We start from the raw sequence: 13,151 nt of genomic DNA on the forward strand, positions 1-13,151 counted from the left end.
CTTGTGTTCCGATATTATTCAGTTAATTTCTTGCACAGGCAACAACAGCTCCGACGATGCCAGTTCCGACTTCGAGGGCAGCGTTATTGGACCCACAGAGGCCATGTTCAAGCGCTACAAATCGTTCGATGCGGCATCCCCAGGCACAGGGACTGAGCCAACCTCTCCTCCACACACTGCCGGCAACTCAAGTGTCTCCAACAGCGGCACCGTCAAGTCTCTGGTTTCACCCCCCTCCTCCAGCGCCTCGTCCCTCAAATCGGTCAAGGGTGCTGTCAAACGTCTGCGCTGCAAAGACGACGACGAACACTATGCTGCCCACGATGACTGCGACTCGAGGGAAGCCAAAAAGTCTACAATCATCTCGACACCCGTCTCCACCGTCTCATCGCCCGCAAAGACAGCGCCGCAGCCCAACTCCATGCTGGCAGGCATACTCCTGGACTCGCTGGAGCGTCGCTCCAGTGCCAGTACCAGTGCTGAGGGGGAGAACAACAACAGCGGTGGCATTGAGCTGCAACAGCGTAACTCTGCACTGCTACAGCATGGCTCCAAGTCGCTGGACATGTCGGCGCCACCCACAGACGACTCGCAGTGCTTTGTAGACGTGCGTCTCATTGACTTTGCACACACGGCCTTTGTGCCACGCAATGGCAGCATGCTGCCCACTCCGCCCGTGGCGCCCGTTCACCATGGACCCGACGGCGGCTTTCTGACCGGCCTGGACAGCCTCAATCGACTGCTCAACGAGATTCTGGCCGAGGACAGGATCTAGAGAGTGACAGGGAAAAGAAAACAGGAAGTGGAAACTAGAGCGGAGAAAGGAACACAAGTTGAAAGTACAATTTAATTTCAAAATACCTAAATTGTTGTAGCAACATGTGTTAAATTATGAAAAAAAAAATCAACTAATCTTTAGAAATTCAAAATGTGATTCAACAGAAACCTATTTAACCCAGATATAGCCCCCCAACCCCCACCCTCACAGCCAGCAAATGAATGGAACCCTTTTAACTTTTAACCAAGCGTAACCTTAAGTGCAGAGCAGAGAATGGAGAAGCTGGTCCCGTCCCTTGATTGTCTCGAGGCATTTGCAAAGCAGAGAACCCAAACACAGAAAAGTAATGCGAAAACAAACACAGAAATATTGTAAAATTTAGTTGAGAAAACGTCGCTTCCAAGAGTAGATGAAATGTTTATAGATTAATGGATTGATTGAATGAATGTACGTGCTTTCCGCATTTCCAGATCAGAATTAAGCTTAAAAGTGGGTTCGATGGAACTGAATATGATTTAACCGATTGTGAGAATTCTTTATGAATATACACCTATATATGTATTGTATTTTAAGAGTGAGGGGCATGCGGAACATGCGTTTTTGTAACTAGCTTTTACAATACAATGCAAAATGACAAAAATATCAAGATTGTAAGGAAGGAACAGTATTTTGTTATATGAGTATAAATGTATCTATTGTATGCTTTAAAACGATTTCCTTTTTCCAATTGTAGTGACAGTGTTTTAGAGTGAAGAAGTTCATATATTAATATAATCACAAACACACAATATATAAGTTAATTAAAAAAGTATCGCTATTAATATATACAAAATCCTGCAAATATTACTATTACTTATTGTGTAACTAGTGTAATTCTAATGGAAAGTAATTCATGTATATTTTCACTTAAGCACGTTTACAAATTACAAATGTTCTACGGATTTACGTTTAAATAATAAAGAAATATTCAAAAATGTAGATTGGCAAATGCTTATTCGAAACGGCGATAGACGCTTTCGTGTGCACACTCTTTTTGGCATTTTTTAGCGCTTTTGCGCGATACATCGATAAATCAGCTGAGAAAACTTATCGTCCCTTGATCATCTCCAGCTCTAAACTGTGTGTATTTTATTAATTTTAGTTTTTAATATATTTTATGTAATTTACATAAATTAAGCGGGTTGCCACAGTTGCAACAGCATTTAGAGAGAATTTTACTTGATTGCTCGTAATTTTAGTTTGCCCAGCAGGCCGGAAAAGTTTTCAAAACATAAACATTCTTATGTAATTGTTCAGCGATAGGTTAAACATTGCAAATAACACAGAGAATCCAATTGATTTGTTTCAAATTTTTAGCAAAGGAATAGCACACAATGGGCGGACATCACGGAGAACCCTACAAGGTACCACATCCTTCGATCTACAAGGTGGAAAATGTGCCACAGCTGTTGGAAGTGAAAGAAGCTCTGGGCCGCCAGGGGCTGAGTGATCCGTGGCTAAGGTAATTACATTCAATTGCAACGTACTCTTCATCTTATTTGATTACCATTGTTTGCATTCTTGCAGGAATGAAGCCTGGCGCTACGAGAAGAAGGCCTTCGGCACCCACAGATCTCGTCTGAACACCTTCATGTTCCGCGGTCTCGGCGTTGGCTTCTGCGCCTTTCTTGCTACCATTGCCGTCGAGTACGGACTGGGTATTGGCAAGGGCCAGGGTGACCATGGACACGGTCACGACGACAAGGGCCACCATTAGTGAAATTGATTAAAAATCTATAAACATTCAAAGTGGTGATTTAATTTTATTCGCAGTTCATACTGTCGATTAGCTCCAAACTAAAACAAGCCTCCAATCAGTTTATCCGAGGCTTTAATTCCTCATAGCAAGAGCGCAGAAAAATTTGAGGCTTCTTTCCTGGATTGAAGTATTCATGGCCCTTTGACCAATCGTATCCGACCGCGTATGCGAATATTTGGCCATTCGAATTGAAACCACACTTGGTTATAGACTGATCCATGGCATCGCTAGACTTGAGCTTAGTACGGGCGTCCTTGTCCCAGAAGCTGAATGTGCCATCAGAGCCGACAGTGACCAAAGTGCCGTGCACCGGATGGAATGCGATGTCGTTAACGGCGTAAATGTCCTGGAAGCCAGAGGTGCCCGTAGAGCGATGACACTTGAAGGTAAAATTATCTTTGGGATTGGCCGGGTTCACATATTGGATGGCCACGCGGCCCTCAATACTGCCCAGAGCGTATCCAGTGGGCTCTTTTTTCTTATCCCTAAAAATCGATATGGTGCGATGCTGATATTTCAATGGGCTCTCCTGCCGCTTGTACTCGCTGGGAGTGTTCTGCAGAGAGTATATGATTAGTCCTCGTGAAGCAGTGCCCACAACGGCCATGGGATACTCCACATCCGCACAGTAGCAGCGTTCTGGCAGATTAATTGCCATCATTGGGTTGGGTGACCGGGTATCCCAAAACTATTTCACAAAGAAATTTAGATTCAGTTAATTGGAGCTGAGAAAATTCCAAGGACTCACCTTTAATGTTTTGTCCCAAGATCCTGTCATCAGACACGTGTAGTTCGGCCCCTTCACCATGTGACATGTTTTTACCGGCCCATCGTGAGCCGCCACTTGCATCACTTGGTCTGATCCCAAGTCCCAGAGCTTCACTTGCTTGTCGCAGGACGCCATAAACACTTTTGTCCCATCGTCAGACCAGCACACATCGAGCACTGGGCCGCCCATTGATTTGATAGATTTTGGCACTGTTACTCCGTTTTGTTCCACCTCCCAACACCGTACGCTGCTGTCCCAGCTGCCGGCAATCAGGAAGTTTTTCTGCAATGTGCTTGGGCTGAACTCCAAGGCCGAAACAGAATCGTCAGGCGGCGATGCCACCTCGAAATCGTTCATGCGATTCGATGATTGTGTGGCCCCAAACATGATTTTATTCTTGAAATGTCGCAGAATTTTTGGTTTTGTTTTTGTTGTCGCGCGAATGTGTTGTGTATTGCTTAGAGATGACAGTTGTGTTAAATATTTATTGATAAATCAATATATTCGTAGGCAATTAAAATTAAACCATTTTTATCGATATATCTGTGGGATAAATACAACTGTCTTGTCAGTCGGTATATTTTTACGATAAGTCCGCGGTGGGTCATACTGTTGGTTATGTCAAAATTGTGTTTTTTTTTTAGCCTCTGATAACCCACAATCAAATAATGCTACAAATCACCAAGCTGTGCCTTGCCACCTCAAGTGGAATCACTGGTGAGAACCGTACTGAAAACATACTTATGTTCCATACAAATAAAACAACTGTACTTTCAGGGATAGGCCAGCGGCATGTCGCTACCACCGCCGCTCGTGCCATTGACCAGAAGTGGCGAGCGGACAAGGGGCTCCCAGAGAATCCAAATGCATTTGGGCCACTAACCAATTTGCCCGACTACACGTTCCTTGATGGCAGACCGACGCCACTGGGTGTATGTACTACTTATTATCCACACTTCCACATCCGAGCTGCCTACTAATGTGATTGTTGTTTTAGTCCAACCAGAAAAAGCGCCTGCTGAAGCAACAAGAGATCGCCACCAAAATCGTCGAGCTGAGCGGAGAGCTGGAGTTTGCGAAGCAGCGGTACGAACGCAACAAAGTGGCAGCCGCCACGGAGAAGCAGCGAATCATCGAGAACAAATTGAAGCCCAAGGGTCATCTGATGCTGCAGCAGAAAAAGTAGCATCAAAATATTTTGTTTCCGCATGTTACTTGTTTTAAGCTATACTAAGTTGATTAGTGAATGGAGAATTCAAAACTATACGATTGGTCTTGTGATGTGGGAACACATGTTTGCCGAAAACACGTTTATAAAACGTTCCTCAAACTGTATTAAGCGTGGCGCAGTCGTCCGTTCATTAGACACACTGCTAATCGGGATTTAATTGCAACTAATAGCAGAGACGCATCTCGACGCTGAGGAATACGTTGGCTTGATGGGAATATCTCGATAATGAAGTGTTAAAACGCCAGTGACGCACTTGAGGCAACGTGTCCTGACATTTAGTTGAGATGAAAGAGTCGCAGGCTTTTCCGACTGCGCCGAGAATAGTCTCGACTGTGCGGGAGAGCACGCTTAATCGGAAGCGATTCACACATAAGCCGCTAATAAAAGGCTTACGCCATCACATTTGTATCGCTCCTCAAACTATTTTTGTCAACAAGGAAGTGAATGCGTTCATTTGTAAGCTGTTCTCGAGGGTCGTTTACAAGGTAGCAACGAATGCTTCGATCACACTTCCGACCTAAGCCACCTGGAGCTCTCAATAGATCGTGCTCAAAGAGTTGCCCGGGCATAACAAAAACATTAATCTCACAAATAAACATAAATATGTATGGATCTACAAGCGTATGCTTAAGCGATTACCATCTAAATATTTGCAGAGCTCTGCCAGTGGCTCCCTTGTTTTCGTGGCTGTTTGACTAATCGGTTAGGATATCAGGAATTTTGCACTCCCTCGCAATGTGTTTGCCTTGGTTGCGGTCAAGAACGGCTCTCACAGAAACGTGCTCCACTTAACTTACGCTGCAGCAGCAGACCTTCCATGAGGGTTAGGGAAAGTATCAGCTCCAATGGGTATTCCTCTTGGTTTCCAGCAATCAGCTTTGATATATTTCCATGACAGAGAGAAGCTTACTTCCTAGTTTCATTCACTCTGTTGACTTAGCGTAGGTCAAAACTCAGAGATCCATTGATCCCTCAGGTGGCAGACATGAAATTTTCCATAGTTCATTGTAATCAGAATTCACACCAGTCATAAGGCGGTAAGAGCAGCAATTGAATGGGCGAAAATCGTGCTAAAGTAAATATTATATTACTGGAAGGCGGCAAATTTAGATATTTACCTTCCCACATGAAGTCAAGTCTGAGGAAACTTACCGAGCAGCTGGAGTGCAAATCATGGCGGACTGGCTGCAAAATGATTGTCGTACGTCGTGCATAAATTAGCCAAAGCGTCTGATATTTTGCACCAACCTCCAAGAATCTGTGGGGGTGTGACACAAAAGCGTGCTGAAAGAAACGTGCTCCCAGGGCAGTTCGCTTCGGTCCGAGTGCAGGCAGCCAATCGTGCGTATACGTAATGCACGCTGAACTCGATTCTGTTGCTTATGTTTTCCTTTTGCTCTGGCGATTTTTCGCACCTTTCTGCTGTTGTCGCTGCTGTTGGAGTTGGCAATAATATTTACTCAGTGCGTCGGGCTTTTGTGTGGAAAAGATGAGATGTTGTGGAAAACGACGAACATGTTGTTATGACTGGGCAGGGAAGGGACGGACGGGACTTACGGTGGGGAATTATATTTATATAAATTGCTTATAAATTTATTGAATTAGCAGGTTTATATTTACCGTCTCGAGCTAAATCTTCTAAACATCTGAGGATAATTAAGTGCGAAAACGTTTATGTGCAAGCCCAAGTCTTTTTCGGGATTAATTCCATCTGCTTAACGATGGTTTACAGAAGACTAATCAAACTAATTGCAGCTCTCTTCGAGATTCCTCGCCGTTTGTGATTCATTTATGACTTCCGTCCCCCCAAGTTATGAAGTCATGCCCCTTTTTTGTCAGCTCCGACTCAGACTCAGTCCCAGACCCAGACCCAGACCCAAGCCCCTTCCACAGATTAAACAAATTTGCTAATTTTTAGTAGAGTCTGCCATCACCATACGTTATGCTTGTATTTTTCCAGAAAATGTTGGATTTCTCACTTCCTGAGTCAGCAACATTTTCACGCCGAAGCGGCGTGTCCCATTGCGGTTGGATATTTTTAAGTTCGTGGAGTATTTTCGGCAGGCGCCAACTCTATTTGCGTCTCCGTGCTGATTTATAATAAAAAAAAGCCCCGAGCCTCGCGACATTACAACGCTATGGGATTCCGTATTTAGATTTATCGTGTGACCACACAGAAATTACCACTCCAGACCGCAGAGCCTGGCACACACATTGCTCAGACGCCATTGGCCACGAGCCCCCCCATGCGCTGCCAGCTGTAACTACATAATGAATTTCGTCTGAGTCTCGTTCATGCTGGAAATTAACTTGATGGGAAAGTAGGTGGAAAAATAAACAATAAATTAATTAAATTATGCCAAGAAATATTGGAATTATTGCTGATTGTATCTTTCCGCACCGTCTTTCGCTCACGCCTTTGCTTTGACGTCACTTTACTTTGACAAATAACAAAATATTAATTTAACGCATTAATATAATATATTAAGAAACTCCGTCAGGTCTCCGTATCTTTCCGACCTCGACTCGATAGACATTTGGAAAGCATTTAATTAATATGTTTGTTTGAACAGCAGCGCCAGGCAGTGGTGGAATTTTGGGCTTCGCTTCGTATCTCTCCGCATTGTAAAAAGTTTTCCGAGTCAAACTGGACCCATTCCCTGCTAACCGAAACATTGCAACCGGCAATTAGAGCCTTTCGTTCAAATGAATCACATAGTGATAAGACAACAGCCCACCACCACCACCACACCACCACACCACCACACCACAATGATCCCAACGACTCGAATCGGATTGAAGTCACAGCCGCGGCGCATGCGCAAAAGCCAGAAGACGGATGGCGTCAATGGAAGAGAGTTGAGATGTCGGGAGTCGGGTGTCGTTTGCTGATTGTCGATTTGTCGATTTGTCGCAGCCACCAAGCGTTTCCTCCGGACTTGCGTCATAGCTGTGGCATCGGCTCTGCCCGAGGGCAAAATTTTCACATTTGGGTGCGAACAGGGCAGCATATTCGTATATAAAGGAAGTGTTCTTCACAGCCAAGCACACAGAACTCGACAGACGTTCAGAGCACTCACAGCAAAAGCCACCAGCAACCCCAAACAACCAAAGGATAACACTCAATTTTGGATTTCTAACGATAATCAAAACCAGATTAAACCACAAAATGCATCTAAAGGTAAGCTACATCCGCTACAGCAGCAGAGCTACTCCCTGGCAACCCAACTAACTCCCAAATCCCTCTCTATAGCAACTGTACACATGGGCCTGCCTCCTGCTGAGCATCATTGCCTGCAAGCTGTCGCAGTGCAGCGCCAAGCCCACATACTATGACCTGGATAGCTACGAGAACTATGACACCGATCGCTATGACCGGGACAGCGGCAACTCGTACGCCTTCACCTACGGCAAGCCTCTGACGGAGAACCGCCTGAAGAAGCTCAATCCGGGCTACTACTACGTGGATGATGGCTACATTGCGCCCGTCTCCACCGGCACCAGAACCAACACCCGTCGCCAAGACGCCAGCCTACAGTACGCCCCTCTGTCCACCAACGTGAAGTTCACTCCACTCGTTCGCGTTAGAGAGACGCGCACCAAGCGCAAGAAGCTCTTCGTGCCCAACTTCTTTGGCTAGACGGAGCTGCTCCTAACCGCATGTGAGAGTACAGACTGACGCTGATCGTTAAGCATTAGAATAGGGAATAGTTATTATTGTATTAGTAGTGAGTGGCAAGCCAAATAGTACCTTATACTGTTAAATATTTTATACGAATCTATCTAAATTATATTTATATCTGAAATACCCCCAAATCTCCATCAATAAATGGTTCACCAAATTGATTATAAATAATGTCGCCACACTAAATATCGAGCCCACGAAGTGGAATCGTGAAATCTCAATTAAAATTCATTTATTTATAGAAAGGAGAGAAATGGGCACCTGGCATGTAATTTACGGCTGGAGAGCCGCCTAAGTAGATTTATTGGATGATCGAAATATGCCAATTGGATGCTAGGTAACTTTAATGTTATGGTATTTACTCATGTTTTTCATAAGAGGAAATGATTTTGATGATTACTGCCCTACACTTTCTATTGAAATAATTCTATGATCCATGAAATGTTTAGCGAATCTGGCAGTCTGGTGCTAATTGACCACTTAGGAGGCGCTTCAATAAATCAACATGGTATTTTTTCGCTTTTCCATTAATGAATTATCAATTTTTTACAAAGATCATAGGATGCCATAATTATTTAAATAATATGGTGTATACATATCCAAAATATCGTTGATTAACGATTTTGTTGCAACACTTTAAAATCAAGGGTGCAGAACTTCCAGGAACATCCTATTATGGTGAAAAAATAACTTCTAAGAGGTACTTACAAGTGTCTGCCATGTTAATTGTAATGTTGTATTGCCCATTGAGGACTGAACATGTAAATAGTTCAAATTTAAATCAGCGCCAAAATGTTCACTCCAGTAGTTCGATTGCACCATTTCAACCATCGATAGCCCTGTTCACCTCATCAACTACACACACTTTTAATTCTGTAAGCAAGAAAATATGTAATTGACGTGTAGCAAATTTGTAGTTCAGTTCATGTAAAGTTTATGAAATTTTTGTTGGTTGACCTTTTTAGTTTGATTCTTATTTTGTAAACAATACAATCAAAAGTGTCACAAAAACTAGCCAACCATTTGGAGAATTGATTGATAAATCGAATAAAATTATATTATTACAGCTTAGATTCCTAAACAGCAGGTAATTTCAAATAGAAGATCAAAGTCGTGGAAAATGGTTTAAGATTACTGTATATTTACAGTATATTCTGTATATTTTTCGGTATATCTTATCGATAATTTGTCATTCGTGGAAGGTTGCAAAATTTTATAAATAAAAGAAATCAACAAATATTAGCAAAGAAAATGAGTTTCATGCAACCGAGTCCCGTAAAGTACGCGTGCTCCTGCGGCATACTGAACCCCATCAACAAGCTGTTCTTCTGCCGCCACTGCCCAAAGTTGAGATGCGGATATTGCGTATGCACGGAAATTGAGTCGCACTTTTGCTCCAATTGCCTGGAGAATATCCCTTCCTCGGAGGCGCGACACAAGAAAAACTGCTGTGCCAACTGCTTCGACTGTCCATGCTGCCAGCACACGCTCTCCGCCCGTGCCGCCAACGTTCCAGTGGTGCGCAAGTCAGAGGAGACCAAGGAGGGAGAAAGTAAAGAGTCACCAGCGGCAGCAGGCACACCTCCAGCTACGGCTAGCAGCAAGCCGTCAGCCATACCCACAACCAAGAAGATATACTATTTGTCATGTCTCTCATGCCGCTGGACAACGCGAGACGTCGGCATACCAGATCAGGGTGTGGCTTCCGGCACCTGGCCCGAGAACGAGTGTCTGTACCAGGCGCGCTTCAACACACTCGTAGACTACTACCAGTCGATAGTGCTGCAGGAGAAGCAGGAAAAGCTGGAGTTTATGCGACGCAAAGCGCCAAAGCAGCACAAGTTCCCCAGCCTGACCGATCGCACTGGCCTCACTGTGTCCCTCATTCGCCGACAAATCGGGTGGCACGAAAAAAGCATTCCCAAGGCAAAGGCAATCAGTATTCCGCCTGCCGAGGCCACTGCAGATGTGGGTAGCCTTCCAGAGGACATCTTCACGGAGCCTCTGAATCTACGAAACATAACAACGATTGCTCAGCGCCACGGCCAGCCGGGGGATCAGCCGACTGCTGTCAGCAACCTTTATCCGCAGCGACGTTCGCTCTGGATCAAGCGTTCTCTACGCTGCCGCCAGTGCGAGCATAATTTGATTAAGCCGGAGTATCATCCGACATCGATCAAGTATCGCATTCAGCTGTTCGCCAGCTACCATGTTCCCGAGGTGCTGATGGTGCGCTGCGAGCAACCGCTGCAGCCGGGCAAGGCCAATGCCATACTCTTGAAGCTCTCGAATCCAACCATGTACGACATGACCATACGGATTTTGAGTGCACTTCCACCGGAGGAGGCGCTTATTTCTCCTGAGGCCTTCCAGCAGGCCTGCAAGATTAAGGAGGAGGTGGTCACGTCGTCTCCACTGGTGCGGAACACCGGACTAACCTTGTCCCGACAAAATTCGACCAGAGAAGTGAAGCGTGAAGTGGAAGACGTGAGTAATGCTGAGATTGTGCCGCTCGAGAGCGAGTTTGTGCTGAGCCAACGCGACGATTCCAAGGAGTTCGATGAGGACGTGCAGCTGCCGACCGAAGAGCCCAAGTTTATTGTTTGGCGCAAGGGCAACAAGGTTCTGATTCGACTGCAGTTCACACCAGCAGATGAGCTGCCGCCCAACACTGACGTCATGCTTGGCTTCTTTATGCAGTACACGTACGTGAACACAGTGTCTAATGCGTCCGACAAGAAGGAGCCCACTACACACGCCCTCCACTCCCGGATATTCATTAATGCGGGCGCCATTGAAAAGGCAAACTGAAATTACTTACAATATATGTATCTATATATAGTTATCGAACTTATCTGCACTAACACGCTTTAAGAATGCTGAGCAAATCGTATTTATTGAACTAATGTAATCCTTGAAAGTGCACCTAGTATTACAGTATGCAAATACTGTGCGTGAACCGTGAAATAAACCGCTTGTTTTAATCCTACTTGGACGACACTAGGCCCGTCCATTTCTCGCTCTCTTCCCACAGGAATTTTCCAGTTTTGTCGTCCTTGGCAGCAGGGGCCACATCCTTAGGCTTACAGTCGCTAAAGTACATGCCTGTAACTCCATCCAAATCACGGTCCAATGCTGCATAAATGGAAGTCTGTGCTCCACTCTTGGGAGTCTTCAGGACTGGCCAAAGTATATGCTTCAGGAAGTACCTAAAATTAAGTGTGATTAACAGCAGCCTTGTTGATTAGTTTTAGTATCTCTTACTTTACAAAATTGGTCTGAAAGAAGGCCCAATTTCTAGCCAGTTCGGTGTCCACAACACCAGGATGCAGGGCATTCACAGTGACTCGAGTGCCCTCCAAACGTTTGGCCAGCTCGCGGGTGAAGAGGACGTTGGCCAATTTGCTCTGGCTATAGGCGTCGGCCTCACTGTAAGACTTTTCGCTATTCAAGTCGTCTACGTTGATGGCACCACGCGTGTGTGCCAAGCTAGAAACGACAACAATACGACTTGGGGCAGATTTCTAGAACAAATATAAGGGTTAATAATAAGCTAGGAGAAACCTATTTGAACCGTCAATACCTTCAGTACGTCCAGCAGCAAATTTGTGAGCAGAAAGTGTCCCATGTGATTCACGCCTAGCTGCAGTTCAAAGCCATCCTTCGTCAATGTTTTGGGACAGCGCATGACCCCAGCATTGTTGACGAGGACATGGAGTTTGTCCTGCTCCTTCTTGAATCTAATGGTGGAGGAGACATATTAGAAGAGGCTTTTATATGCTGTCAAGTGATCTCACCCAGCAACAAATTCCCGGATGGAGTCCAGCGAACTCAAATCCAAGACTCGGGAGAAAATGTTTTTATTGTTCGTCTCCGCAACGATTTCCAGACGGGCCCGTTCACACCGGTTCATGTCCCGACACGCCATGTAAACTGTTCCCCCGCGTTTGGCTATCTCACGAACCGTCTCCTTGCCGATGCCTGTGTTGGCTCCAGTCACAATGAAAACCTTGCCCGTCTCATCGGTGTCCTTTTTGAATTGGCCACCTTGCATATAAATCCTAAAGGTCAAACATTATCATTATCAGTCCAGACACATTTTATGCTATTAACAAGTGGCAGCCCACAATCGCGGGTGTTAGTCATGAACAATTTCATAATTTCATGCAGAGTTCCTTTTGGAAATTATATTTGACACACTTACTTTAGGAAATATATAGCCCCGCCGATAATAGCCGCCCACAGTACACTTGGGCACAACAAAGAGCATAAGCAACAACTCATTTTGATTTAATTATGAACTTTCTTGCTTTGGTTTGGAGCTGCTTTCAGAAGTGAACTAATGAATGGAATGCGAGCAAAGCAGGAGGAGCATTTGTATATATACTGTCGGCTCAATATTCAATGTACAGGTGATAAAACGCCAACTAATGATGATAATGTTACGAATGTGCGAGAATAACAGAAAGCTATTTAGTATGGAAGAAAACATATAAAGGCCAGTGCCCTATTTGATATACCCTTACATTTCTATGACGGTCCATCTCTTACAAACAGAATTGTTGGGATGACGCGATAACACTTCACTCCACCCAACATCCAAGTTCTCTACTATACAGTTACTTGCTGTATTATATGGTAATCTGATCTGTCAATTGTTCTGCAAATTCGTTTTGTTCGCAACATACACCTACGCAATGTTAATATATCTTCTGAAAGGGTATACATAAAGGCGTGCCGAGAGAAAGAACCAGTGGTGGAACCAGGGTAAATCGAACTGTAAGAATGAAGTTCAAAGTAAATAAAATTCAAAATACGCGCGTTCACACTGCCATCCCTAGATTTTAACTCACGACAAAACAGCTGTTTACTTATTATTATTTTTGTTTC

The 13,151-nt window shown here is 44.5% G+C and overlaps 7 protein-coding genes across 10 annotated transcripts in view; 5 read left to right on the forward strand and 2 right to left on the reverse strand.

Moving 5' to 3' along the window:
- Nucleotides 1–13,151, forward strand: part of LOC117592630 (maternal effect protein staufen-like) — a 32,866-nt gene that overhangs the window by 9,645 nt on the left and 10,070 nt on the right. For 2 of the 3 annotated variants that reach the window (XM_034286569.1, XM_034286571.1), the window contains one exon: nucleotides 39–1,120. In XM_034286569.1, coding sequence (XP_034142460.1) covers nucleotides 39–775 — 737 coding nt within the window. In that variant the 3' untranslated portion in view covers nucleotides 776–1,120. Of the gene's footprint in view, nucleotides 1–38; nucleotides 1,121–9,532; nucleotides 9,537–13,151 lie in introns of those variants that run through there. The other variant, XM_034286566.1, reaches the window with a different exon arrangement.
- LOC117592646 (NADH dehydrogenase [ubiquinone] 1 beta subcomplex subunit 3) lies at nucleotides 1,847–2,566 on the forward strand. Its single transcript, XM_034286589.1, has 3 exons — nucleotides 1,847–1,897; nucleotides 2,135–2,279; nucleotides 2,345–2,566. The coding sequence occupies exons 2-3, from the start codon at nucleotides 2,152–2,154 to the stop codon at nucleotides 2,532–2,534; spliced, it is 318 nt and encodes a 105-aa protein (XP_034142480.1). The 5' UTR covers nucleotides 1,847–1,897; nucleotides 2,135–2,151; the 3' UTR covers nucleotides 2,535–2,566.
- LOC117592637 (mRNA export factor) lies at nucleotides 2,561–3,805 on the reverse strand. Its single transcript, XM_034286580.1, has 2 exons — nucleotides 3,325–3,805; nucleotides 2,561–3,264 (listed from the first exon to the last, which is right to left on the reverse strand). The coding sequence occupies exons 1-2, from the start codon at nucleotides 3,730–3,732 to the stop codon at nucleotides 2,632–2,634; spliced, it is 1,041 nt and encodes a 346-aa protein (XP_034142471.1). The 5' UTR covers nucleotides 3,733–3,805; the 3' UTR covers nucleotides 2,561–2,631.
- On the forward strand, nucleotides 3,931–4,609 carry LOC117592645 (39S ribosomal protein L52, mitochondrial). Of its 2 annotated transcripts, none has more exons than XM_034286587.1 (3): nucleotides 3,931–4,062; nucleotides 4,123–4,277; nucleotides 4,343–4,609. In XM_034286587.1, exons 1-3 carry the CDS (start codon nucleotides 4,014–4,016, stop codon nucleotides 4,529–4,531), a joined length of 393 nt encoding a protein of 130 aa, XP_034142478.1. In that variant the 5' UTR covers nucleotides 3,931–4,013; the 3' UTR covers nucleotides 4,532–4,609. The 2 variants fall into 2 exon arrangements, with proteins under 2 accessions (XP_034142478.1, XP_034142479.1); XM_034286588.1 differs by having other exon boundaries at nucleotides 3,947–4,062; nucleotides 4,129–4,277.
- On the forward strand, nucleotides 7,612–8,429 carry LOC117592644. Its single transcript, XM_034286586.1, has 2 exons — nucleotides 7,612–7,757; nucleotides 7,830–8,429. The coding sequence occupies exons 1-2, from the start codon at nucleotides 7,746–7,748 to the stop codon at nucleotides 8,214–8,216; spliced, it is 399 nt and encodes a 132-aa protein (XP_034142477.1). The 5' UTR covers nucleotides 7,612–7,745; the 3' UTR covers nucleotides 8,217–8,429.
- LOC117592634 (dynactin subunit 4) lies at nucleotides 9,455–11,250 on the forward strand. The gene has a single exon (XM_034286576.1). The coding sequence runs from the start codon at nucleotides 9,513–9,515 to the stop codon at nucleotides 11,070–11,072; it is 1,560 nt and encodes a 519-aa protein (XP_034142467.1). The 5' UTR covers nucleotides 9,455–9,512; the 3' UTR covers nucleotides 11,073–11,250.
- On the reverse strand, nucleotides 11,137–12,660 carry LOC117592638 (retinol dehydrogenase 13-like). The gene is made up of 5 exons (XM_034286581.1): nucleotides 12,466–12,660; nucleotides 12,059–12,322; nucleotides 11,845–12,001; nucleotides 11,526–11,785; nucleotides 11,137–11,470 (listed from the first exon to the last, which is right to left on the reverse strand). The coding sequence occupies exons 1-5, from the start codon at nucleotides 12,543–12,545 to the stop codon at nucleotides 11,248–11,250; spliced, it is 984 nt and encodes a 327-aa protein (XP_034142472.1). The 5' UTR covers nucleotides 12,546–12,660; the 3' UTR covers nucleotides 11,137–11,247.

The sequence above is a fragment of the Drosophila guanche genome, unplaced genomic scaffold, assembly GCF_900245975.1.
Source record: "Drosophila guanche unplaced genomic scaffold, DGUA_6, whole genome shotgun sequence".
In the NCBI taxonomy this organism is placed as follows: domain Eukaryota; kingdom Metazoa; phylum Arthropoda; class Insecta; order Diptera; family Drosophilidae; genus Drosophila; species Drosophila guanche.